This window comes from Carassius gibelio, chromosome A6, assembly GCF_023724105.1.
Source record: "Carassius gibelio isolate Cgi1373 ecotype wild population from Czech Republic chromosome A6, carGib1.2-hapl.c, whole genome shotgun sequence".
Classification (NCBI taxonomy): Eukaryota; Metazoa; Chordata; class Actinopteri; order Cypriniformes; family Cyprinidae; genus Carassius; species Carassius gibelio.
The window spans coordinates 12,418,443-12,445,749 of NC_068376.1; the positions used below are offsets into that span (position 1 = coordinate 12,418,443).

Consider the following 27,307-nt stretch of genomic DNA (forward strand, 5'->3'; position numbering starts at 1 on the left):
GAGAACTTGTTTAATGTTTTGATCAGAACAGAAGAGCTGTGTTTTGACCCACGACTACGCTGCCTCACTGTCACCCAGTTGCCCTGCTGCAGGAGCTCTGTTGCCGGAACCGAACAATGTACAGGAATACCTGCGCTAGACGCATCCAAAGCCATATCTAGAGCCTTAACATTCTTACTGTCCTCAATTAAAGTTTGGATGCGTGTCTCTAATTCTGAAATCTTCTCTGTCAGCCTAACTATTTCCCTACATTTATCACATGTGAATCCCTCATCTGCGACAGAGATAGATAAACTGTACATGTGACAAGAGGTGCAAATAACAATAGCAGGAGAAGCCATTACTCACCATGCTTGATGAAATATTCTTACTGCGGTTGTTTGATGAACTTGTGAAAAACTGGAGCGAGAGAGAGGAGAGGAGAAAAGAAAACAGCGATAGGTTTGAATGAAAACGCTAATGACAAGCTAACGAGTGCTAACGCTTTGCAGGTGTACTGCACTCACGGATATAAAATAAAAGTGAAAGATCAAAATTACTCTGATAAGATTGATCGATAATATCAGAAATACGGTGTGAATTCAGTTATATTTATCAGAGTGATAGTGAGAAAGATTCTAGAGAAAAATAAAACACTGTCCAACAGTGACAACGCAGTCAGGGAGTCATAAAATCACCAACAACCTACAGAAAGCTGGGGTTATGCTCTGTCATTCTACAGTCCGCAGGATAATTTGAGACAGACTTACAGAAGATACACAGCAAGATGCAAACCTCTGATCAGCACCAAAAATAGAAAGGCAAGATTCTTCACAAATGTGACCCAGTAGAGTTTTGTAACAGAGTTGATGGACCAATGAGGCAAAGATTAACCTTTATCCAAGTTATTGGAAAGCAAAAGTGTGGAGAGAAAAAAGGAACTGCAAATGATCCTAAGCATACAACCTCATCTGTAAAGCTTGGTGGAGGTGGTTTCATGGCATGGGCATGCATGGCTGTCTCTAGAACAGGACCTCTTAATTTTAATGATGCCAATGTATGATGGCAGTAGCAGAATGAATTTGGAAGGGTACAAAATCATCTTGGCTACTAATATTCAAGAAAATGCCACCAAACTCATTAGAAAGCACTTCATATTGGATCAGGACAATGACCCAAAATTCCATGCCAATTCAGTCAATGACATCATCAGGTCAAAAGAAATGTAAAGTCTTAGATTGCCTAAATCATTCTCCAGATATAAATTATTGAACATTAATTTCACCAGCTGAAGAGGAGACTAAAGAAAAAAAACAAGCAACGGTTGGAATTGGCTGCATTAAATGCAGAAGAAAAGCATTTTAAAACATAATACAAAGAGTCTGGTGATGTCTACGGGTTTCAGGCAGACTGCTCTGATTACATGCAAGAGAATTTTTTCTTTGCTGTTCCAATACTTATGGAGGGCACTGTATATATATCATCAGGCCCAGATTGACTAATCAGGAGCACCGGAAGGATTCCCGGTGGGCCGGTCTGTTGTTTTTTTTTTTTTTTTTTGCACGAGAGCCGGTGTGTTGTCATGCTACTGGACTGAAATATGCTGCCTGCACTACAGCAGCCCTACTCCTTCTATTTATAATTTTTTCGCAGCCCATATTATTTTTTTCAGCAGACCATAAGAATAAACAATTCTCAATTGATAATTAATCATTCTTTTTGTCAAAATCATTGTTATTTGTGAAGGCATTTGAGGAAGGCTTTAAGATGAAGCGGAATCCTCTGCCAGCTGCTCCCGCTTCACAGCAAGCATGACTCGCATTAACTGCATTCAGTCTACCTTAAGGAAGACGTACTTCATTGCAAGGTAATGCTGTGAAATAGAGAGAGAGAAAAATACATTAAGAAAAAGTGTAGGCTATTCTTAAACCTGGACCTCATTATACTAAAGTACAAATCCAAACACCAGAAATAACCTACAATCTCTAAGTGTTCTTTCATTGAAAAGTATGCATTCATTCACAGGCTATATGGTTGAAATTAAATTAGTTCAAACTTTAAAATCTTGTTAAAGACAATAAGATCGTATCAAACAAATTAATAGCAATATCATAAATACAACTAAAAAAATTCAGGTACAGAAACTGTTATTAAAAAAGTTTAAAAACACTGCATAGTTTTCTTTTTATAAATAAAATAAAGATTAATAAATGAAATTTCAGTGAATCAGTGAATGGTTTTCTTTTCTTCTTTGATTAACATTAATGACAGGCAGCGCATTTATAAGGCTGTTGTCTCTTTAAGCAAAAATACTTTAAATGTGTGTTTCTTTCTCATCTGTTTACATTTACGTAAGACAAAAACGGGTGTGTTTATGATAATATACTGATGTAGTTTTCTGTATATTGGTCGACAAATATGAAAGAAGTCAGTTTCGACTCGGAACAACCTTTTCTACAGTGGAAATACACAGAACAGTCTGAGAACGGACAAAAACCAGGAACCAGCAGCGCGACCGTCGACCGCTTCTCTCTGTGCACGCGCCTGCTCTTCATGTGCGCTGCACACAAACAGGGCGCAAATTCTTTCCGTTCCTGCACTTAATCGTTTTTAATCAAATTGAAATGCGAACGCAGGAATCGTTAAGCAGAACTGAAATGCACACGTCTCACCGAATACCCGGTTCTTGGAAATTTGGAACCAGTTCTAAAATGGAACCGGTTTTCGATACCCATCCCTAATTATAATGTTGTTGTTGTTGTTTTAATTCATTTAAACTCCATTCACAAACAAAAATTTTACAATAACAGTCAATTTGCAACCTGTTCATTTGTGCCACCTGGCAGTAGTTTCACAAAACTCTTTAATACGCGACTGACTTCCAGTTAACACTGAGGCTCTGCGGTGGTACACATGGGGGAAATAGGCATTTTGGTTGTCCACCTAATGTATTCACCTTATTTCGACCCGCCCACTTCTAATACTTTGCTTTTCCGTATTGTCATCAGACTTCCTGCTAAACTGATATGGCACATCTGGTAACTAGTTCAGTAGTTGTAAGATTGTTTATAGCTAGCTATAAATCTGGCGAAATGAAAAAGAACATTAATGTCGTAAATGCATTAAATTGGGAGCACTGAGAAAACTTCTTACGATGATCAGATGCTCTCAAAAAAGTGGCCAGAGGTAACCTATGGGGACATTTTTAACACTTGTCCTGTCCGAAGGAGTTAGTGGAGCAGCTATGAAAAACAGTGGGAAAGTTGCTCGTGTACTGTTATACAGTGAAGGTGATTTAGTCTTTTTAAAAGCAAATTTGCACCCCAGCCAATCAAGCAAAACCACTCAGCATAGGTGCTGGTTAGTGAGCAGGGACCGGTGGAGACTACTGGATGTTTGTGTATCGCTGGTTTGGGAAGGATGTGTAGCCACTCAGCCTCAATATTATGGAAGGTAAGACTATCACAGACATCATTATTTATTATTTGTGATAATAACTTGCAGCGATTGTGTTGTTAACATAAACCTAAGTATATTAACGTGTTTGTGACATACACAGAAGCTGACCTGATGACCAACTGCAGGCTAAGTATATTGTCTAATCTCTTAATTGTTCAGTGGAGTAAGGTAAGTGAAAATGTATAAATTACATATTAGAAACATTGTAAAGGTTTATAAAAATAACTATTACAGCAGGTAACTTCAGGTAACACTGTAAAGGGGAAGTCGTGGCCTAATGGTTAGAGGGTTGGACTCCCAATCGAAGGGTTGTGAGTTCTAGTCTTGGGCCGAACGGAATTGTGGGTGGGGGTAGTGCATGAACAGTTCTCTCTCCACCTTCAATACCACGACTTAGGTGCCCTTGAGCAAGGCATCGAACCCCCAACTGCTCCCCGGGCGCCGCAGCATAAATGGCTGCCCACTGCTCCGGGTGTGTGCTCACAGTGTGTGTGTGTGTTCACTGCTCTGTGTGTGTGCATTTCGGATGGGTTAAATGCAGAGCACAAATTCTGAGTATGGGTCACCATACTTGGCTGAATGTCACTTCACTAAAGGTTTATAAAAATAACTATTACAGCAGGTGACATCTGGTGACATTGTAAAGGTTTATAAAAATAACTACTTACACTGATTATAAAAAAAAAATTAAAAAAAGATTGACAGTTGTGGAACACCCCTAAAGTGGCATGCAAAGTTTGGGAACCCCTTGCAGAATCTGTGAAAATGTGAATAATTTTAACAAAATAAGATCATACTAATCTCTCTTATCTCTCTCTTAGATCATACTAAATGCATGTTGGTTGTTTCTTTTTTTTTTTTTTTACTGTCCCGAGTAAGATATTGTACATAAAAGATGTTTACATTTAGTCCATAACACAAAAACAAACAAAAAAAATTGCTGAAATTATTAAAATAACCCCATTCAAAGTTTGGAAACCCTTGGTTCTTAATACGGTGTGTGGTTACCTGGATGATCCATGACGATGTTCTTCAGAAAAATCCTTCAGGTCCTGCAGATTCTTCAGTTTTCCAGCTTCTTTCGCAAAATTATACGGTCACTGTTGGAAAGGGTTCAAATATGCAAAGATGCTGGAATACTGAAGAATCTGCAGGACCTGAAAGATTTTTCTGAAGAACAGTTCTCAGTTTAACTGTTCAGAACAAACAAAGGGACTCATGCACAACAATCACAAAACAGAAAGACAGCTGTGGATCATCCAGGTAACAGCCCAAAGTATTAAGAACTAAGGGTTTCCAAAATTTTGAATGGGGTTATTTTAATAATTTCAGAAATAGTTTTGTCTTGTGGACTATATGCAAACATCTTATGTAAAATATCTTACTCCGGACAGTACTAAATAACATGCATTTAGTACGATCTCTCAATCCACGTGGTACAAAAGAGACCAGTTATTTGATGGTGTTTTTTAAAATTGTTCACAATTTCACAGATTCTGCAAGGGGTTCCTAAACTTCCGCATGCCACTGTACAAATTGACACATATTCCTTCGCTACATCAGAAATTTTGTCACTGCAAAGTTACACAGGGCTGCACAAATTCTCAAAATTTTATCAATTTTAGGGGTGAGGATAATTTAAACTTTTTCAGTCGGCATATGAATGCTCAACACAGCACATTAGTCAAGTACATTAGCAATGTACCTAGTGTTGGTGGTGTCTTCTTCAGAGAGTTGCATGCCTCTCTTGGTGAATGCTGGAATGACAAGTTTCACCTTCCTTTCATACAGGAGATCAGTAATGGTGAAGCCTCTGTCTACCATTACTTCATCGCCTGGATGAAGATATTCCAGGAACCCTGAATTTGCAGTTATGAATTTGTCACTGCACCTTCCTCCATACACTGGTGAGATGAACATGATCAGTCCACATGGTGCAATAGAGACCAGTTATTTGATGGTGTTCTGAACGTAGTAATGGTGGTAGGACTCGAGTCAAGGTTGCATGGCTTTTGAAGGGGTGTCCCTGAACAGTCAATCATACATGTTGTATTTGGGAATTGTTGAATTGAAACCACCTTGCTTGCAATGGACTGAGAAACACCAAACCTTTCAGCAAGATCACCCAAGAATAAATTAAGATGCAGCTTCGTCAGAGTCATCAGGATCTGATCTAAGGTGTGTTGCTGGAAGCTGTTGGTGTATGAACTGGTCCTGGTAAGGTGCTCGATAACTAAATTAAATACATCCAATGTCAACCCTGTGTAGAGGTGACAAAGGTTGTTTCTCAGCAGAGTTATGTACAATGGCACCGGCTCAGTGAATTGTGTTCCCATATCAGATGTAGATGGCTTCAGGTTGATTTGTGATTTTGAACTGTAGTTGTGGTCAAAGACAGATGGATCCTCCCATTCCGTTTCTGTATCACAGTTCAGGGGCATGTGTGATCACCTTCACAGTATATACAAAGCCTCTAATTAATTAGATTAATTTTTTTTAATCGAGGCCCGCCTCAATTAAAAAAATTAATCTTATTAATTAGAGGCTTTGTAATTAATTAATCGAAATTAATCGCATTTTAATCGCATATAAATATTTGACCTGAGAACAGTGAGAAGTAATTTTTTTTCACATGGATTTATAGTATACCATTGAATAATGACTGAATACATAAGCTTAAGCAACAAAATATTGTTTAATTTTGTTCAACCAAGTCTAGCACACCAGTGCAATTTTTGCCATTAAGTGTAGCAATAGCATATTTAGAAACAATTTAGAAATAGTACATTTCAGAACTTCAGGAAGCTTATAGGTGATGGAACCTTCTGTAAAGTGTTTTTTTAAGTAAAACACAATACTGTCAATTACATTCAGAACATTGGAAACACTGACTATTAGAAAACATCTCTCTGTTGCTTCAGAGGCCATAACATACTAAGTCCAACTCTCAATAACCTTGGCCAAAACAATAAAGAGTTCAACATAACCAACAAAATAATACATAGTTCAACATAAAGTGTAAAGTCCACGCTAGCTGCTATATGTTTTGCGTTGAGGTGATACTTGAGGCTCGATGTGCTGCTGCGGTGATATGCGAACGCTAGTTGGTGCTCCAGTATAATCGGTCCGCCGAAACGCATCCAGTGAGAAACCATTCTGCGGTGCAAAAATAAGTTATTAAAAATGCGGGAATTTTTTTCTGTAATTAATAAATCTTAGTTAACGCGTTATTTTTTTGTGTAATTATTTAATCTCAATTAACGCGTTAAAGTCCCGGCCCTAATATATATATTTCTCTCGTCAGAGAGAGCCAGCAGTGTGAATTTAGACATTTTTAATTATTTTAAAAAATTAGACATTTTTAATTATTTATTAATAAACAAATTTTTTCTTGTCGGCTGCAGAATGAAATTCACAGTGCTGGCTCTCTCTGACGAGAGAAATATATATATTTCTATATTTTATATTTATATATTATATTATATATATATATATATATATATATATATATATATATATATATATATACACATATTTCTCTCGTCAGAGAGAGCCAGCACTGTGAATTTCATTCTGCAGCCGACAAGAAAAAATTTGTTTATTAATAAATAATTAAAAATGTCTAATTTTCTACAATTATTAGGCTACTTCTGCATGTGCTTTGTTGCAAACTTAATGCATGTGTTTAAGCGCGTAATATATTAAGATTTGATTATGTAAATTTAATATAAACCTCTGATTAGTTGAATATAACAAACGAACGACTAGAACTAGAAAAATCTTACGTGGGGGCAGACCATTTTTTAGTCTATTACCAAAACAACGGTCCTATATAAACCAGTTCAGTAAGTGAAAGCCTCATAAGACACTGTCCATATGAAAAAGCAATTCACACCTTTATCTCGACCACCACAAGCCATGCATAACTACCCAAAACCCAACCCCCTCCAGCTGAACTGAACTCGGTCTGTGTTTTGGCTCTGAAGAACGGTGTGTTACTGGGCTGAAACATGCCTGTAATCAGCAGCACTACTCTTTGTATTCATAATTTTCTCACAGCCCATATTATTATTTTCACAAGACCATAATGATAGTAACAAATCATCAATTAATAATCAATCATTATTTTACGAAAATCATTGTTATTTGTGATCGAGGGTGTTTTTCGGAAGGCTTTAAGACCAAGCGGAATCCTCTGTTCCTGCCTCACAGAGCACGGGACTCGCGCTCAGTGAAGCAGCTTCACTGTCTGCGGTTTGATTTTACTGAATCAGATTGAGGCGAATACAACTTATTGATCCCGAGCCCAACATTTAGCAAGGCAGGAAAACATTCATTCTAATGGAAGGAAGACATATTTCATCGAGCTAATGCTGATAAAGAGAGAGAGAGAGAGAGAGAGAGAGAGAGAGAGAGAGAGAGAGAAACTAGTCTAGGGCTATTCTTAAACTTGGAGCTCATTATATTGAAGTACAAATCCAAACACCAGAAACGTTATGCATTTTATGAATAATGAAATGTTATGTAAAGTATGCATTTTATTTATTCACATGCTGTATGGTTGAAATAATATTTTAGTTCACAACTTTAAATTTCGTTGTTTAAAAAAAAATGCTTTATTGGCTAATGTTTCATAAACCTTCAGTTGTTATGCTCTAAAATCCATGCCATTAGTAATTTCACAGTATTTTCACCTCCTAAATCACTAACCTTTAAAGTCACAATTCTATAATGGTCAAAATTACTCAGGCCAATGGTATTTTTAATGACATTATTATTATTTTTTTTTTTATTAATTTTTTGAATAATTGTAGCCTACATAAATAGGTAAAGAAAAACAAATATTCATATCGTCCCTTATTTTTTCCCTTATTTTCTTAAAGAATAAACACATTTTTTACAAGAATAAACATGATAACATTATTAATTAATAAAAATAATTTAAGCAATTTAAACCTTTTTTTTTTTTTTACTTGAATTTAAATACTATCAAACTAACTTTAAATTCTCAAGGAGTTTATAAGTTAAAAAAAAAGTTCTAAATGAACTTGTGTTAACAATATAATTAGAACTAACAATATAATTCAATTTTTTTTCATTAACAATTCCTGTATAAAATGGGACCGCAACTTTTATATCAGTGGTTCTCAACCTTTTTGTCCAGCGGGCCGCACTATGGTCCAAGTGCAAGTCTCGCGGGGCGCACACATATAATTTACATATGTCACCAATACAAACCAACCTGATTTATAAGATTATAGCCTAAATATTAGGGCTGGGACAACGCGCCGAGGTCATCGATGACGTCGACGCAAAATATGCGAATCGATTCGTCTACCTGTTTCTATTTCTCTAAAAAACGTTTGCGAAACGTTTACCTTATGTGCACTGAATATACGCGATGGCCGGATCAACATTCTTTCACACGTTATATAACCAATCCAGGGGTTTTTCTGCATTGATCTTTTTTTTGGCGGCTGTCAAAGCCTTATTTGATCGGTGAGTGATGTAGAATAGAATGACAGGGCACGTACGAGAGAGAGCCCCATCTGCGCGCGCACTCACAGTCTTCAAACAACACGAGCGCCTCTTGCTCTCTCTCTCCCTTGTGGATATTAAACAAAATCATTAAACACGATAGAAAAAGGGCGAAACACCAAAGTTTCACGCGTGCTCGCACACTCACAGTCTTCAAACTACACGAGCGCTGTCTTGCTCTCTCTCTCTCTCTCTCTCCCTCGTGCATATTGACCAAAATCATCAGACACGATAGAAAAAGGGCGGAACGCCAAAGTTTCACGTGTAGCAATCAGAGATTTTTTTTTTCTCCATGACAGGATGCTGGCTCCCACTGTTAATATTTTTTTTTTTTTTTTTTTGGGAAAAGCACTCTCCGTATTCGCTTAAAGCCCTCAAGTTTACATTGGTTACTGTATTCTTTCAATTGCTCTAAACAAGTATTTTGGGTGACCTTTTTTATTGAATGCTAGACATCAAGTTGTTATTTTTATCTGAAATAACTTTTTTTCAGTATGCTAGGCCCTATGTGTTCAGTAAGCTTGTTTCAGTAAGCTATGTGTTTTCAAGGCTTCAAGGTTTTATTGAATGCTATCTCTATACAAGTGCAAAGTAATACATTCTTAGTCAGTCTTTTATTTTGTAATTTTAAGAGCAATAAACATATTGCAATGTTAAAGAATTCATGTTTTTTTCATTCAGATATGTAAATCAACATGTATAAATTGTTAGTAGTCAATTAATGCGGAGATAATCGAAATCGAATCAGTCAGAAAAAATTAATCGTTAGATTAATCGATGCATCGAAAAAATAATTGCTAAATTAATCGTTTAAAAAATAATTGTTTATCCCAGCCATACTAAATATTATGATATTTAATCTATTACATTTATTGAAATAAATAATTCTACTCCCCATAAATAAAACACCTGATGCTGTCGGGAGCTGACCAAATTTTGTGAGATTCAGCTTGAAAGGAGTAACAGCACAAAGAAGTTGCGATTGTAACGCCTGTTATATACTTTCCGCATGAGCAATCCAGACTCGCGGACGCGGAATGTTTGACAGAGGCTTTAAGATTCATGCTTTAAGATGCAGTCTGTAAGACGCACACGGGAGCATGACCTGACGCGCAACATTTCAGAAAATGTGCATTCACAAATGTAGCCTATTTTGATCCAAATATGGAAAGCACTTTTGAATTTAATAATATGAGGTTCTCTCCAGAGATGTTTTGCCACATTTCTTCAATTAATTGATGACAATTTGAATTGAATTCTGCCCAAGTGCATGCTTGTATGTGTTCGTTAAATGCAAAGTTATGCGAGTAGGTCTGCTCATGTCTGAAAATAATATATGAAGAAAAAAAATTCACAAAAACATTAGGATATAGCTTATATTTCATTAGTAGCATATATTTTTTTAATTGATGTAAAAAATAAAATTGTACAAACTGATAAAAATTTTTTTTTTTTTTTTTTTTTTTTAGCATGTGGTGCGGGCCGCATTTGAATTCTTGACGGGCCGGGAATCAAACATTTTTAGATCGTCCACAGCTGAGCATCATGGGAGGCTGATCTGCGCCAGAGCACGAGAAATGAATGTAATGAACGAAGTCATTTTCAGATGCAATGAAAAAAAAACCAAAAAAAAAAAAAACCTGGATAGCCTATATTAGTCCCAGGCTCTGTTCTGAATTATAAAACAATTATAATGACTGTTAACCCAGAGTAATACATTTTAACGGATTAATCGCCTATTTTCATTTGCTGAAGGTTTTTTTTTTTATTTTTATTTTTTTTAAACACGCTAAAAAATTAATTTCTCATTCAGGAGAAATCCAAACATTTCCATATTCGTGATGTTGCCCATTTGAAGCTTAACTATTATTCATGAGATAAAAAAAATCATAATTAACAATATGTCAAAGTGCTCACGCCAAGTGTCTGGTGACTGCTGTTTCCAGTGAATATGTGCGCGAGGCACCAGCGTGATCAAACAGCTGAAACAAATATTACTTTTATTTTTTGGTCACACAAGGCATAATTCAAAAAGTTTTGGTAGTTTGAAAAATCAAGAATAATAACAGAGTTAATACTAATTATTGCTAAATGTTGGACTGTTCCCATTTCGCTCTGCATATGGAACCTGAAGTTTTTATTTATTTATTTATTTTTTAAACCAAGAATGAACCGAAATGAAAATGGAATTAAAACATTTAACACACATATACACATATATACATATACACACACACACACACAGGCTTTATATTTATTTACTGTTTAATAAAAATAGCATGCATGATCCTTTGTGTAAAGGTCTTTTAATTTTTGTTTAGTAGACTGTAGCCTAAGACTATCCTACATTTAAAAAATTTACAAATTGTACAATTTGTAATGTTTTTTTTTTTTTTAATTGTCACAATGTTATATCATAATGTTATTGTTGTTTTACTTCCTTCTTTTATCTCAATTTACAAGTACATTAATTTCGCAATATATCGGGAGACATGGTTTTTACCACTTAATGAAGTTTTGTAAATCGTCAGACATGATATTTACCACTTCATAAAATTTTGCTTTGTAGAAAACCTTTCTTAAAAACGAATTTCGTTTTGTACAAATTTTGTCTTAATTTTAATAAATGTTTCATCAACCAATTGCGTGTATTTTAATAAATAAAAGCAAATATAGCAGACAATGATAACCGACATGGAAGCACCAGCGCGCCGCGTTCACTTGCACTGCACTGCACTAGAGCGCATCTCATCGCAAATGAAACTCAGCGTAGGCCTATGCCTCATACATTAGCATTAAATATCTTTGCTGCATCCTTTCTAGAACAGACAATGGCATTTTTTTTGCGACTCGCATCAGCAAAGCATTGCATGGCCATAGACCGCAAAACAATCAGCGGATGGCAGGCGGGTGCAGCTTTGAAATTTGCTCAAAAAACGTTGGCTCGGATGATGAGTTTTGTGACCGATCTCCTTAATAAATGGAGGTCTGAAATCTCTGCCCCTTTACCGATCAGAGCGCGCGCTGACACGGAGTTAAACCCCCCCCACCCCCCCCCAACGGTTATGTTATGAACAGTCACATTTGACTCACGTCATAACCGTCATCACCAATTCTGAAACCGGCACACCCCTAAATGAACTCAAATTATTTTTCAAACTTGATGTGCTGCTGTGGTAGGACAGGTTCTTGCAAACTGCCTTTGTCTTGTCCTCACTCAATTTAAAGAGCTCCCACACCCCTGAGGTCTTTGGCATTTTTGTCTTCTCTGACATTCACACATGGCCAATTCATAAGTATCTTTTCTACTACCAGACCGAATGGTTCTTTTTGCTTAACTGTTCAATTACGTACTGATCCAGACCAATCAGCAAGGATTTGGTTTCATTTAACACTGTGGTGCTTATAATGGAGCTCTTTGGAATGCAATACAAATTTGTCAGTCATTGCCTTGGTAACACAAGTGTAATATAAACAGCGATATGGACAATTATCAGATATTTCTGTATTTGAGACTCCTTTTTTATCTGATATTTACTTGTTCAATAACAGAAAAAAAGACAACTCTCTACGTGAAAAATAAAATAAACAGAAGTCGACAATGGGTATAATATCGATAAGCGCAAATGTTTTCTCTAACAGACCAAACTGTCTCAAGATTTTTTTCCTTTTTTATATTGAACGTAGCGTTTCTGTTTCCTTGGCTGTTTGGAGAAACTGGTAGCCAGGCAACAGAGTGGCGATGTCAAGCACACGCAGCACAGCTAAGCACAGCTGTCTAACTGTGCCTCGAATTCTGAGCTGAGAAAGGTTTGTAACCATGCTGCGCCATACCAGGCTCACATGGAAATACAACTGTAACTGTACCTGACAATCCTTAGAACCATTCGGCACGATAGTAAAAAAAAAAAATGGCTATATTCAAGCACGAATGAAGACCATTAACGTGGAGGATTGCCAGGTGCTTAAAAAAAATTTTTTTTAAAAAATCAAATGCCAACCCACCGAACAAATACTCAAATTATTTAATTATTTAATATTCTGGTCCAGCCCTAATACATACTGCCGTTAACTGATTCCATTCAGCAACAAACACATGACAAATCAAATTGTTATCCTGAATGTGTGTAAACAAAGTGAAAGTACAGAAATGTTTGCATCAATATAGTGTGCATGCTTACTGTATGACTCTTGTCACTTCATCATCTTTACCTTGATTGCAAACCTCAGCCTTTAATCTCATTGTGTATGTGTGTGGTTGTGTGAGAGAGAGTGAGCAACTCTGCTAGGTAGTCCAGGCCTGCCAACCTTGGATTAAAAAATAAAATAAAAATTTGAGTACCATCAGCATGGTGCTGGGGAGGGGGTCATTTTGAGTAAAGTTTATCATAACGGTGTAGTTATTTTTTGCTATTTAGTTGTTTTTCTGCTATTCAAAAAATAAATAAATAAAAAAAAAACCTACAGTACACTTTAATTATAACTCCAGTAAACTTGGCTGGGTGATAGGAGCAAAAATTCATATCTCACTATTTTTGGCTGATTTTGTGGTATACAGTAGCCTTATACATCTCTGTATTTTGTAGTTGAATTAAGCAAATAAAGTGAATGTAAACATGTAGGCATATATTATGTGCAAAAACAAGTTAAAATCAAACTAATTAATTAATATTGCAATCTAAAAATAAAAAAACATTTTTAAAGAAGTTACTAAACTAAAAATGTCAAAAGGCTATATTGATTACCCCATTAAACTTTACAGTTAGTGCTATCATACAAATACACTTGCTTATAGGTTTAAAATTCTACATGTAACATTTATTGTCCAACTACAAATATTTCACCAAAATGTATACTTTGGTCAGAGTTATTCTGCTCCTTTATCATTGAGCTCTGTCTGTTGGGTGCGTATGCACCCTGTGACGCTCGTTCTAAATTAAGTCTGCTGGAGTTTAGCAGAGAATCGCTAAGCAAAAGTCCATGCACTTCTGGCAGCAAAATTGAAATATTTTCATTGGTTTTTAATATTTACAGATGGAGAATATACCTGTGAAATGTAAATTATGCATTAAGGAAAACAGCACCTCTCAAACACATTAAACAGTGCATCTTCTATCAGAGCTTTTAACGGGGCGAGCGCAATTTGTTTTGAACTGAAACTATAAACTATAGGCTTCTAGGAGAGAAATAAAACACAGAAATAATAATTTAATTGCAAACAAAACAAAAAGACACTATGATTAGTTTAACTCTTCATCTTTTTCTGTTGCTTATTTTGAATACTATGTGTGGACAGAGGCGTATCACTAGATATTTGTGTATTTTAGAGTGACAAATTGTACCATCGTACCACTGAGGTCAAAATGTGTAGCTGGTACGTAAAATGCACACAGGTTGGCAGGTCTGGAAAAGCAGTAAATGCAACTGTGAGAAAGTGAATCCCTCAATTATCTGGGTAAACCACTTACTGAATGGTTAAGGGCTGACACTGCATCTTGCCCGTGTCCTGATTTTGAGACTGATAAGCTGCATTGGTCTTTCCATTGAACCCTAAATGTGTGCATAAAGACAATTGGACTTTAGTTGGCAAAATAATGCATCGGCAGCATCTTATAAATTACAAACACCTAGTAATCTCAGTGGTTTTGTTCCGGTGATGAGCACTGACAAAGAAAAAACTGTTAGTGAGATATAAATCACCTTTAAGTTGAGGCTCCTCGTCACTCTGCTGATCTATGAGGTAGTCCAGCAGACCATCAAAAATCTCCAACAAGTTTCTGACAGATTCTTTTTCTCCTCTAACTATATTCTCACCTACAGATAGAATGCATGTTATACACGAAGCTACACAAAACAAAAGACAGGAAATGCCATGTGCACTGACTGCTCTCAACAGGCATATTTAAAATTATTATAGTTAAGTAGAAACTTTTTTGATAACATGGCATCCTCCAATAACAAGTGATTACAGCCCATGTGAAGAGAGATCGACACAATGAAACATGCCTAACCTGTGATGTGAGATAAACTAATCTGAAGGTAGTCTAAGGCCAACGAGTCAATTACAGATTGCATATTGTGGATGTCATCTTCCTGGCGCTCTGCAGCTACATAATCTGTGGAAGAAAAAGCCCAACAAATGAGATTCACAAATATAAACTGTTTATAGTCTCTCTCTTCAATTGTAATAACCAATCTAAGTCCACTGATTCTGACTGTGCAGCAGACCCAGTTTGGTAGATAACACACAATGGTTTTGTTCATATATTTTTATGCATGTTTTAAATTAAAATATTTTCCCAATTCCAAAAAAATAAAAAATACAAACCAAGAAAACGATGTATTGTTTATAATAATAGTAATTATTATTATTATTATTATTATTATTATTATTATTATCATAACATAATTTGTTTTAGTTTTATTACTATTAAAAAGTATATATAAAAAAAATGTCAGCATTCCAAACAATGCAACCAAGTAATTAATGTAAGATTTATTTTAATATTATATTAATGGTTTATTATGCAGTTTCCAATGCTTGCAATAACAGTATTAACATTATATAATATTTACACACCCTGTCATGACAGTTGTTGTTTTTTTTTTCACATTTAATGTAATATTGAAACAATACTTCGTTGAAATAACACTTGGTTGAAACGCCTTTAGTTTTTAATGCAGCAGCCAAAGTATAGTAGCTTAGCAATCTTGATGTGTCAATTTTTTTCCCACTCTTCCTTGCAAAACAAATGGGAGGTAGGTCTCCTGTTTGGGATCAATTTTAAGTATAACGGTCAGATCAAAAAAAAAATAAAACTAGTGTGAAACAAAAAATAAAAACATCTTTAAATAAATACTAAAAAAAAGTTTTAGCCAGTGTTTTTTTTTTTTTTTTTTTGGTGCTCTGAGAAATTTCTGCTCATTTTCAGTTTCTCTGACAGCTTTTATTTGCATTTTTTATTTTTTGCGCCATATTTTTTTATGTAATGGCTTCCATCTGGCAACTTTACCCCATAGTACAGATATTATAGTGAAGAATAAACTATATTGTTGTAACATGCAGCAAGTGAGCAATACTTGGCAGACATGCCTAAAGCTTCTTTATTGTTGCCGTAAATCTATTGGCAAAGTGGCAAACATTTGTTTTTTTTGGTGCCCTATTGTCTCTATTTGTTGATGATGATCTTAACGGTATACCATGGAACATCTAATGATTTGCAGAAACTATTGTAATCTTCTTCATCTGATTGGTACCCCTTTACAAATGGAACCCAGCACATTTTTCGTAAGCTCTTTGCAACCTAGAAGTTTGTGTAGAAGTTGCTGTATCATATAGAGCAGGACTTAGTAAGCAGGAAATGGCATGATATTTTAATAAATTTAAAGTTAATAGCAATATAATAATAGTGGCAAAGATCCATACGAGCCGGTTCCTTTGGCTCCTAGAATAATAATAAATTTTGTACCCATGTTACGACCAGCTTGTATCAAGCAGCAACAGTATCAAGCCGCAACACAAAAGAAGTTTCAAACAGAAACGTTTGAATCAAAAACAGGTTTTATTGAATTAAACATATCACAACCAATAATTATAAACATAAGTCTAGGGATAAGGGAAAACAAAATCTTCATGCTGCATGTGTAAAAAAAACATAAGGAGCCACTCATGAGGAGAGCTTCCCCAGAAAGTGCCGGTCCCAAATAAAGCACACCACTCTTATATACTCTAGCTAATTATCAATTAGCATGAGGAAAACCAATCAGGAGCTCTCACGACCTAGGCTGCTTGCACTTGAAAATCATTGTAGATCTACGGGTGCTCTGGTAATCGTAAAGCCCTAAATGAATCATAGAAGACAGATTTATGCAATCACCTGCAGGACAGTTAGCAGATTACACCTTTAACTTGATTCAAGTGCCATGTGATTATAATAAGGATTTGATTGTGCTTTATTGTACACTTTATGACTCGTTTTCTTTATTATTTATTATTATTTATAAATGAAATAATTAAAAAGGGCAGAATGTAGGAAATACTTCAAAGACTGGGGGAAAAATTAAGCCAATGATTTGCTGAAGTTAGGGGTGTGCACGGATAGTTGAACATTCGGATATTCGTTCTGCTCTAATTATTCGATACATAAAACTGATATTCAAATTTCGAAAAAAAAAAAAAAAAAAACAAGTTCACAATAAAACCTAATTGGTCACTTTCTGTGATTCTCCACGGCATTTTTGAAGATGTATGCAAGCAAAAAATAATTAATGAATGAATAAGGGGCTGTTCACATATCGCACCTAAAAACGCATGGTAAACGCTAGACGCACCGATTTCTCCTTCGTTTCAAAAATGCTCGGGCAGAAGCGCTCCTGCGGCGTCTGCCAATGACGCGCTCTCTCCATGAAGATGCAGAAATTTCAGCAAAGGATAAATGGATTTACAGCACAAAAAAGTAGCTCTGCTACTAAATTTATTTCAAAATGGCAATCCATATACAGCTATGATCAGCTGTTCCTTCATCTTGGCTGAGCTTTCAACGTTGTTACGGGAAAGGATGAAGCTGAATGTTTAGTTCTTGTCACATGACCTGCTGTGCGCTTGCGGCATTCAGAAAAGATTAGATGTTTTTAACTCTATACAGTGCGGACCGCGAGCGCATCACAACCGAGTTGCTTCCATTATGAGCACGCATACCGTGCACCTACCTTGGAAATAACGAAATTGAGTGCGCAAAAGACATGATATATCAATGGCCCCTAAGAACTGCGGTCTCTGACTGCATCTCTCAAGTGTAGCAGAAATGAGTCGAATCAGACAAATCAAAGAGTCTATCAGAGCTGTGTGCATTGAAACGAGAGCCGAACTCCTCAGGAAGTCATAAATCAGTTCTAGTGCCACAAGAACCAAGCAAGATAACCAACCAACCAACCAACTTGTTCACACAACAGCTTTCAACATTAACACCAATATAACAATTATTGACAATTTTAATTCGAAGAAGAGATTGTCAAATTTATTGTTCGTGATTGGAATGCAACGCTGGACATCACATGTGTACCCAGGAGATCAAGTTAAATACTTGCATTGACTTCCCCCCCCCAGCCAGTGAAACCAGACTGAAATTCCTAAGGGGGAAGGGCTTTAAACCTTTGTCTTCACAGAAAAGTCCCTTTGCCAGAGAATGGCAAAGAAACTGCTTTTTATACATTATGTATGGACCAGAATGAACTCAAAAAGACTTGTAAATGAATCGTTCCATTGCTTAACTCCATATTCATTTATGTGTAATCCACACATTTGACTATCATGTATAATCACTTATTGTGTATGTCTTTTTATAACTATAGGATACATAGTCATGTCTAGTATTGACATAATCGAATTTTCTTGCTTGATATTGTCCTGACAATCATTTATTTGTAAAATATATCATAATCATGTTATAGGAATCATGTCCAAAATTAGACCCTGTGAGGCAAGAACCACATGCTTGGTAAGATAAACAAATGATTTATGATACCCAAGACTCAAGACCATATCTGATTGGTCAAGGCAACATTTGAGGGGTGGCCAACAAGGAAGTTTTAAATACTTTGGACCCCATGAAATTTTGCTTTTAGTTCTAGTCTAGCTGCTGCTATTAGCCATGTCGGCTTTTAGTCTGCTTTTAGTTCTAGCATTGCTTGTGCTATCAGTCATGCCTTGCTTTTAGTCTTCTTTTAGTCCCTAGCTGCTGCTATTAGCCATGTCGGCTTTTAGTCTGCTTTTAGTTCCAGCCTTGCTCGTGCTATCAGTCATGCCTGCTCTTAGCTTGTAGCTTTGCTACCTAGCTTTAGCTTGTAGCATCTAGCCATGCGGTTAGTCATCATGGTTCTTTGAGCGCGGTTCCAGCGTGCCTGCCTGCTGCTACTTATGCCACAATGAGAAGGAACACAACCTAGTCTCGTCAAACTTTATTTCTTTTCTTTTCCGTTTGAGAGTTTCGTGTTCTGAGTTAAGTTTTGTAACGTCGACCTCGTCTGCGCGTTTGAACTCCGACCAGCCACACAACTCCAGCTTCAGCCAACTCCCAAGCACGGGCTCCCCAAGACGTCACTTCAGCCAACTGAACTTCCAGCCAATCAGCGACACCGGGATACCCCTTTCAACTGGAGTCCCTTTCACAGCAAACGAAGGCAACGTATTCCCAGATATTTGTTGTGCTGGTGTATCTAATATAATTTTAACCCCATTGAGGAACTCAATGCGAGCGCTAATTACGTGATTGATGGTTGTTCATGTCTATGCAATTTAACGTATTGCTGTTAACTTGGGATTCCATATTTCCATTCTCTTAAACTCATCTTTCCCTAACTTTCGACCTTCCTGCAACTTGTGTGCATGTGTGTGTGCGTGCGTTTATATGTTAGATTAGTTTATATGTCTTAGATTTATCTAATAAAGCCTTATTCATATTGAAAAGAGAAGTATCTTGTGTTTTGTGCTTACAAGTTAATGTCTTAAACTGCCGATCTTGTTACTGCGCTAATTGATAGTGTTTTCACTATAGTTTGGATATTAGTATCCAGCGCAGATTTGATGTTAAACGGCTCGTTCACTGAACCGCAGGCGCGTCTCCGTGAACAGCCGTGAAACAGTGATTCTGTTCAAATTCCCTTTAAAATCTTAAATGATTCCCTTTGAGCTAAATTGACCTGTTTCCCTTACATTTATAATGGTGGAGAAAATGCGGGCAGTTTAATCTAAATTGTGAGCATAAACCAAGTTATTTAATCTTTGATTTTGCTAAAGGAATGAAAGCTGAGAAGCTTGCGAGACCGGAGTATGTGTGTGTGTGTTTGTGTGACGCGTGACGAAAGCAGCGCGCGCCCTCCCGCTTGAATGAAAGGAGCTAGAGGAGACTTTAACTCGAGTCCGTCTCCCCTTTGTTAACAGCAGTAAGTGAACTTAAAAGTAAACATCTGAGATCATACAATAAGGTAGAAATTGAGCGTGTTCCTCATTTGTGTAATGCCTTGTTTTATAGCTGATTTGATTTCACTGCGTGTTCCAGTGTCTCAAACGCTATCTCAGTCACCGTTTGCTGAACGGTATATATCGGTATATATACCGGATATAAATCGGTGAATAAAGAATAGTTTTGAGCGCGTTCCTCAATCTATTTATCAAAGCCCCCGTATTCATATTTCATATAGTTTGATTGCCAGTGCGTGTTCCACTGCCGAATCAAATTTGATATTCGACTCCCCTACGTTAACGTTAAACTTTAGAGAACAATGTTTGCCCATTTGTATCCGTTCACAAAGTGAACGCAATCTCGCGTAACACTGCGTGTGCCCGATAGTAATTTTAATGGGAGTGTTTTAAAAGCTTGATCAAGTAAATTTTAACTGTGTACCAACAGCGAAGGAAAACTTTTATGTTTGTGTCCAGAAAAACTGGCACGGAGAATCAAATTGCTGAGATTGATATAATAACTACAGCAGGAAGCTGCTATTTGAATTAAGATAAATTTAACTCTATACAAACTGAGAGTTTAAGTGCCACATCGCAAAACCAACTGAAAGGCGGTGTTGTTATTTGTACAGTGTTGAAATGAGCCGACATTTCATGTAACATGCTTAACTGTATTTGCAACAATGCAACGATTCATGTGCTAATCCACTAGAATGTGTTTTGGTTGCCATAGTGACGACCGTGACCCGGAAGCCTAACGTACTTCCGGAGCAACTCTGAACTGTGCAAGCGCAGCGCACAAACTCTGCGGTGTCGCTAAGCTAACGAAACCATTGCATTTACATTGAAGTCTATACTAAAGCCACTAGCCTCAAAGGTTAGCCGTTAGCATTACCATCCAGTGGTAGAATAATGTGTGTTTGGGCAACGCTGACGTGATTTAACCATTATAAACATCTTAACTAACACTTGTTAGTCTCTTTCTTTTTATCGCTCTCTTTTCTCACTTGACCACTTATTTTCATTTTACTAGAAAGGGAAATACTGACTCACAATTATTAATTGTCAAATTGAAATTTAATTGAAACATTAAATTTATTTTGAATCATTTAAAATTTCCCTCTCAGATCATTTCATATGATCTTTTATTTCTAGTATTCTCTTTTGGGTCTAATTATTTTAGGAATGAATAAGCCTTGAACTTTGGAAGTTAAAGTAAACTTATTCTTCCTAATTTATTTATTACCCATCTGAATATATGCTATTCAGACCTTTACTTATTTGAATGCGTTTTACCCCTCTTCCTGTTTTGGTTATACACTTAACCACTATTGTTTTACGTATTGATTTCCTCTTTTTAATTTCATTTTTGCATATTTTGCCCATTTATTAATTTTTTTTTAATTTTCCTATTTCTTACCATTTCTTTTGTGTATCCTAGCCTGGGAACGACAAACCTGAGCCCTAAAAGGAGACATTGTTATCCCTCACTACGAGTTCAAATAAATTAGAAAGACAACTCTCTTTCACTTAAAGTTTATTTTGTTTGATTAGTTGTGCAGCAACTAACACAACGCTCTCCTTGTAGTTGAGGTAACCGCTACTGAGACTTACCATCTCCGTCCTCTCTCTCCTTTACTTTCCTCTTCTCTTTTTACATTTGTAGGACATGTAAGAACCATCAATCAATTCTAAGTGAAGTAAATACACAATCGTGCCAAAGACGACGAATCATCCTTATGAATTTGATTGTAATCATCCTCTCATTTGTTCTTCCTAAACTCCCTACATTTGGAAACGCAATCCAAGTTTTAGCATCTCATCCAACGTTGAGATCAATTTAATAGAGATACGTGTTGAACAACTGTCGCCTTCGCAGCCTCCCTGGTGAGCGATCCAACTGAAAGGTGTACGGTGTCAATCCTGTCAGACTAAGAAAAGAGATATCAGAATTATTATTGTATTCTTTTCTCCAAAGAAAGAAATATAATAATATTGTTTACGTTTTGATAACATTTAATTGGAAAAAATAATTTTCCTCATTTGAAAAACAGAAATTTTGCTTGTCATTTGAATTTGTTTTTCACCTCTGTCTCTCTTTTCCTCTTCCTCATTAGAGTGACAAAGTCTTCGCATCTCTAGTCTACTTAGACACCATGAGACCAACACAGTCATCACCACATTTCACTAGTGGTTCACAATCACTGATACAACACTTCGTTGTCCCACCACACATAGGCTTTTACTCCACACAGATCTGTGTCAGTCTCTCTTCTCCCCAGCGTGCCAACATGCCGCAGACTGCAGACCCCATTTCCCATGGGGAAGATGTGAACATTTGGCTGAGAGGCATAACAGACAGCCTCACTCCAAAGACATTTGAACTGTTATTATTTTTAATAATAATCCTAATCCTGAGAAGATTCCTGACACAAGATTCAAGCCAGAACAACAACCACGAGGAGCTAGTCAAGATCATGAGCTCACTAAGCTATGCCTTCACAACCCAGCTGAAACTGAGCGACAAGCACATCACCCACCTTCAAGAGGAGCTGACACGTGCTCAACGTCGCATAGACAAGCTGGAAGTGAAAGTTCAAAATCAACTCAAAGCACCCAGCGAGAGGGAGCAGGATACAACAGAACAAGTTATGAAGCTCCTAGCAGCCCTGGCAGCAGCTCAGCTCGACCAGCAACATACAACAGCTGCTCAGAAAGACCTGGTAAACAGACTCCAGTATGCCGAACAGCTACTAGAGAAAGCCAAGCTAGACATCAGAAACAAGAACTCTGAAATCAGTGCTTTGAAAGACCACCTTGAAAGGTACAGAACTGAAATGGACAATCTGACCCAACAACTAGATGATACCAACGATGAGCTCTACATGGTCAGAAAAGAACTCCAAAATGCTTACAAGCACAAACAAGAGCCAAGGAAAGAGAAAACTCTCTTAGCCTCATCACTGCTGAGCAGAGCAGAGTCCCACGTCCAAGAACTGGCATATGACGAAAGGAGCGAAGGGCCACAACCCAAAACCTCACCTGCCTTCGCCACACAACCCTTTCCTGCCAACGAAAGAAAACCTCCCGTCCAAGGCCTTGAAGCTGCACACGGGATGACCATCAAAGACCTCAACAAGCTGTCTAAAAACATCAGCAGGTTCAACCCGAACTCCACAGAGAGCCCCGACATCCAAGCTTACCTGCGAGATATCGAATTCCATCTGGAAGTGAGACCTCATGTGACTGACAGAGACTGGTTATACCTCCTTAGAGCCACGTCCAGTTCCGAGGTACGAAACTTTCTAGATCGACAGCCCATTCAAACAAAGTCATACTACCAGCGACTTCGTGAGGTCCTGATTAAAGAGTTTACAGACCCAGAGTCTGAACAGGGACTGTTAACTGCCTTGGAAACCAAACAAGGTCGTCAAGAGACTCCACAAGCTTATTACAACCGACTCCGACAAGCCTACTTCGGTGCACACAACAGCCCTGACCTTGAAGAGGATGTGAACTTCAAAACCCTCTTCCTAAAGAATCTGCACCCTGGAGTCAGTCACCATCTAGGTGTCATGGCCTGTCCGAACTCCATGACCATCCAACAGTTGCGTGACCTAACACAGAAGGCCTATAACAAGCAGAAGTTGGCCTCAAAGAAAGGTAACAAAACATCCACACTCTTGAACTCTGTCAACAAAGACTCAAGCCTTGCACTGGACGACACCCAGTGGCATCACAACACCAGAGTCTTCCATCAAGAGCATAGAGAACGTGACGCCCATATCCACGACCGCTTTCAGCCCAACTGCTGGAAAAATTCATGGGACCAGCCACGCTTCTCAAGAAACCAAAAGGATAAGAACATCTGGAAACCTAACCAGATATCCAAAGGTAATCAGCTGACTCATCCAAGAGCAACTTGTGTGGGTAAGCGACAACAAAACCCACCTCAGCACCACTCAGACATGCACAGTGCTGAGTATGCACAAGAACATGACCGCTTACCATTAGAAGACACGGAACAAGTCATGGAACAACTAAGAGAGTTCCTTCAAGACAATTTACATGCATATGACCACAAAGTTGAGTCGTGCTCGCTGTGACCAGCGACAGAACGGAAGGCCGGTGATCATCTGGTCCACCACATCAGAGATGACAAGCACCTGTTCAACAACAACCCAGAACGAACAAGTCTTTCACGGCCAACTGTTGATGAAAAATCTGAGGTACTAAAGGACATCACCTCAGTCACTAACAAACTGTCAAATTAACTCCAAGTACCACATTCCCTGTCTGTGCAACAGCAACCACCAGAGAACAGAAGGTCAGAAAGTCTGCTACAGCCAGAAGGCATCACAAGAAGAATGCAACACAGGAGACAAGTTTTGCAACTCAGCTTCACACAGCCATGCCAAACTGCCTCCGACTGTCTGCCAAAGAACTTCCTGCCTTGCTGGACTGACCCCTCATTAGACCATGGACACGCCCTCATCCAAGCCACGGATGCAGAGAGCCAGTCTTCAGTGACATGCTAGAAAAAGGGGGAGACAACACAGACTTGAACAGATCTGACCACACATGCACTACACCAGTAACACACAACATTACCTACACCCAGAGGTAAACACATCTACTGATAACACAGTCAACAAACATATTCTTCCCACAGGTAGAATATCCAACTTTTAGCGTAACAAAGTTACACATACCCACCATGAAGAAACGTGCAGCCATCCTCACAATAGGTAGAACACCTGACACTAAGTTAAGGTTCACGACACACTAGCTGCACCTGACATCCTAGCTCAATAGTAGTTGTAACACATGCTAGGAAAACCCACAGCAGCCTTGTTTTGTTTTGTTCTTCTTTTACCTATCCTTCTCCTTCCCCTCTTTCCTGAGTAGGTGAAATGCCTAGACACCCTGCGAGGGTCGAAGGTCTGATATTAGGATTGACTCGCAACACCTAATATCCGCCAGCCACTCTAAACTGAATGGAAGCCAGAGAGCTCCATGCATGATGGGTCAATTCATTGAATTGAAAATGAAATTACTAGAAAACTAATGGTAAACATGTAAAGTAAGACAACCTAGAAGAACCAAACAAAGTTAACCACAAATTTGATTGATGATTTAAAATAAAAACAATTTCCAAGATGATCTAAACTATCCTCAATGTGCTAAACTACATTGACTAATTGAACTTAACCACGTGTACCTAAATAACCTGATGCCTGCACCAGTACAGTAACTGTCATGGAGGTGTTGTCTTGCTGTTTGCTGTGTTTGTCTGCTTCTTCTGCCTTTGTTTCTCCAGCGATCGACGATGTCTTCACCTAAACACCTCGCCGATCGAAAGGGGGATATATGTAGCAGAAATGAGTCGAATCAGACAAATCAAAGAGTCTATCAGAGCTGTGTGCATTGAAACGAGAGCCGAACTCCTCAGGAAGTCATAAATCAGTTCTAGTGCCACAAGAACCAAGCAAGATAACCAACCAACCAACTTGTTCACACAACAGCTTTCAACATTAACACCAATATAACAATTATTGACAATTTTAATTCGAAGAAGAGATTGTCAAATTTATTGTTCGTGATTGGAATGCAACGCTGGACATCACATGTGTACCCAGGAGATCAAGTTAAATACTTGCATTGACTTCCCCCCCCCAGCCAGTGAAACCAGACTGAAATTCCTAAGGGGGAAGGGCTTTAAACCTTTGTCTTCACAGAAAAGTCCCTTTGCCAGAGAATGGCAAAGAAACTGCTTTTTATACATTATGTATGGACCAGAATGAACTCAAAAAGACTTGTAAATGAATCGTTCCATTGCTTAACTCCATATTCATTTATGTGTAACCCACACATTTGACTATCATGTATAATCACTTATTGTGTATGTCTTTTTATAACTATAGGATACATAGTCATGTCTAGTATTGACATAATCGAATTTTCTTGCTTGATATTGTCCTGACAATCATTTATTTGTAAAATATATCATAATCATGTTATAGGAATCATGTCCAAAATTAGACCCTGTGAGGCAAGAACCACATGCTTGGTAAGATAAACAAATGATTTATGATACCCAAGACTCAAGACCATATCTGATTGGTCAAGGCAACATTTGAGGGGTGGCCAACAAGGAAGTTTTAAATACTTTGGACCCCATGAAATTTTGCTTTTAGTTCTAGTCTAGCTGCTGCTATTAGCCATGTCGGCTTTTAGTCTGCTTTTAGTTCTAGCATTACTTGTGCTATCAGTCATGCCTTGCTTTTAGTCTGCTTTTAGTCCCTAGCTGCTGCTATTAGCCATGTCGGCTTTTAGTCTGCTTTTAGTTCCAGCCTTGCTCGTGCTATCAGTCATGCCTGCTCTTAGCTTGTAGCTTTGCTACCTAGCTTTAGCTTGTAGCATCTAGCCATGCGGTTAGTCATCATGGTTCTTTGAGCGCGGTTCCAGCGTGCCTGCCTGCTGCTACTTATGCCACAATGAGAAGGAACACAACCTAGTCTCGTCAAACTTTATTTCTTTTCTTTTCCGTTTGAGAGTTTCGTGTTCTGAGTTAAGTTTTGTAACGTCGACCTCGTCTGCGCGTTTGAACTCCGACCAGCCACACAACTCCAGCTTCAGCCAACGCCCAAGCATGGGCTCCCCAAGACGTCACTTCAGCCAACTGAACTTCCAGCCAATCAGCGACACCGGGATACCCCTTTCAACTGGAGTCCCTTTCACAGCAAACGAAGGCAACGTATTCCCAGATATTTGTTGTGCTGGTGTATCTAATATAATTTTAACCCCATTGAGGAACTCAATGCGAGCGCTAATTACGTGATTGATGGTTGTTCATGTCTATGCAATTTAACGTATTGCTGTTAACTTGGGATTCCATATTTCCATTCTCTTAAACTCATCTTTCCCTAACTTTCGACCTTCCTGCAACTTGTGTGCATGTGTGTGTGCGTGCGTTTATATGTTAGATTAGTTTATATGTCTTAGATTTATCTAATAAAGCCTTATTCATATTGAAAAGAGAAGTATCTTGTGTTTTGAGCGCAGATTTGATGTTAAACGGCTCGTTCACTGAACCGCAGGCGCGCCTCCGTGAACAGCCGTGAAACAGTGATTCTGTTCAAATTCCCTTTAAAATCTTAAATGATTCCCTTTGAGCTAAATTGACCTGTTTCCCTTACACAAGCAACGAATAAACACCGCTAACTTGAAGAATGCAATGAAAACTCCTCTTCCCGTGTCCGCACTAGACCCTCGGCACAAACATCTCAGGTTCCTCTATAAAAACATGAGAAAAAAAGTAAGAAAAAAAACTTTGAACATTATCAGAACATTTTCCTTGATGCGAGTGGT

At 37.7% G+C, this 27,307-nt stretch overlaps 2 protein-coding genes across 16 annotated transcripts in view; one reads left to right on the plus strand and one right to left on the minus strand.

The window, feature by feature from the left end:
* The window catches only part of LOC128016245 (centrosomal protein of 95 kDa), a 233,500-nt gene that overhangs the window by 170,437 nt on the left and 35,756 nt on the right, over positions 1-27,307 (minus strand). For all 15 annotated transcript variants that reach the window (XR_008184107.1, XR_008184105.1, XR_008184106.1 and 12 more), the window contains 3 exons: positions 14,988-15,092; positions 14,677-14,790; positions 14,445-14,526 (listed from right to left, as the gene is read on the minus strand). Coding sequence is in view for 10 of the 15 variants with exons in the window: in XM_052600760.1 (XP_052456720.1) it covers positions 14,445-14,526; positions 14,677-14,790; positions 14,988-15,092 (301 nt within the window). In the remaining 5 variants the exon portion in view is untranslated. The remainder of the gene's footprint in view (positions 1-14,444; positions 14,527-14,676; positions 14,791-14,987; positions 15,093-27,307) is intronic.
* On the plus strand, positions 21,511-25,261 carry LOC128016243 (uncharacterized). Its single transcript, XM_052600750.1, has 2 exons — positions 21,511-21,529; positions 21,746-25,261. The coding sequence occupies exon 2, from the start codon at positions 22,093-22,095 to the stop codon at positions 24,040-24,042; it is 1,950 nt and encodes a 649-aa protein (XP_052456710.1). The 5' UTR covers positions 21,511-21,529; positions 21,746-22,092; the 3' UTR covers positions 24,043-25,261.

Bases quoted from the DNA above. Each gene is read 5' to 3' on its own strand.
- LOC128016243 (XM_052600750.1), top strand. From the start codon at position 22,093: ATGAGACCAACACAGTCATCACCACATTTCACTAGTGGTTCACAATCA.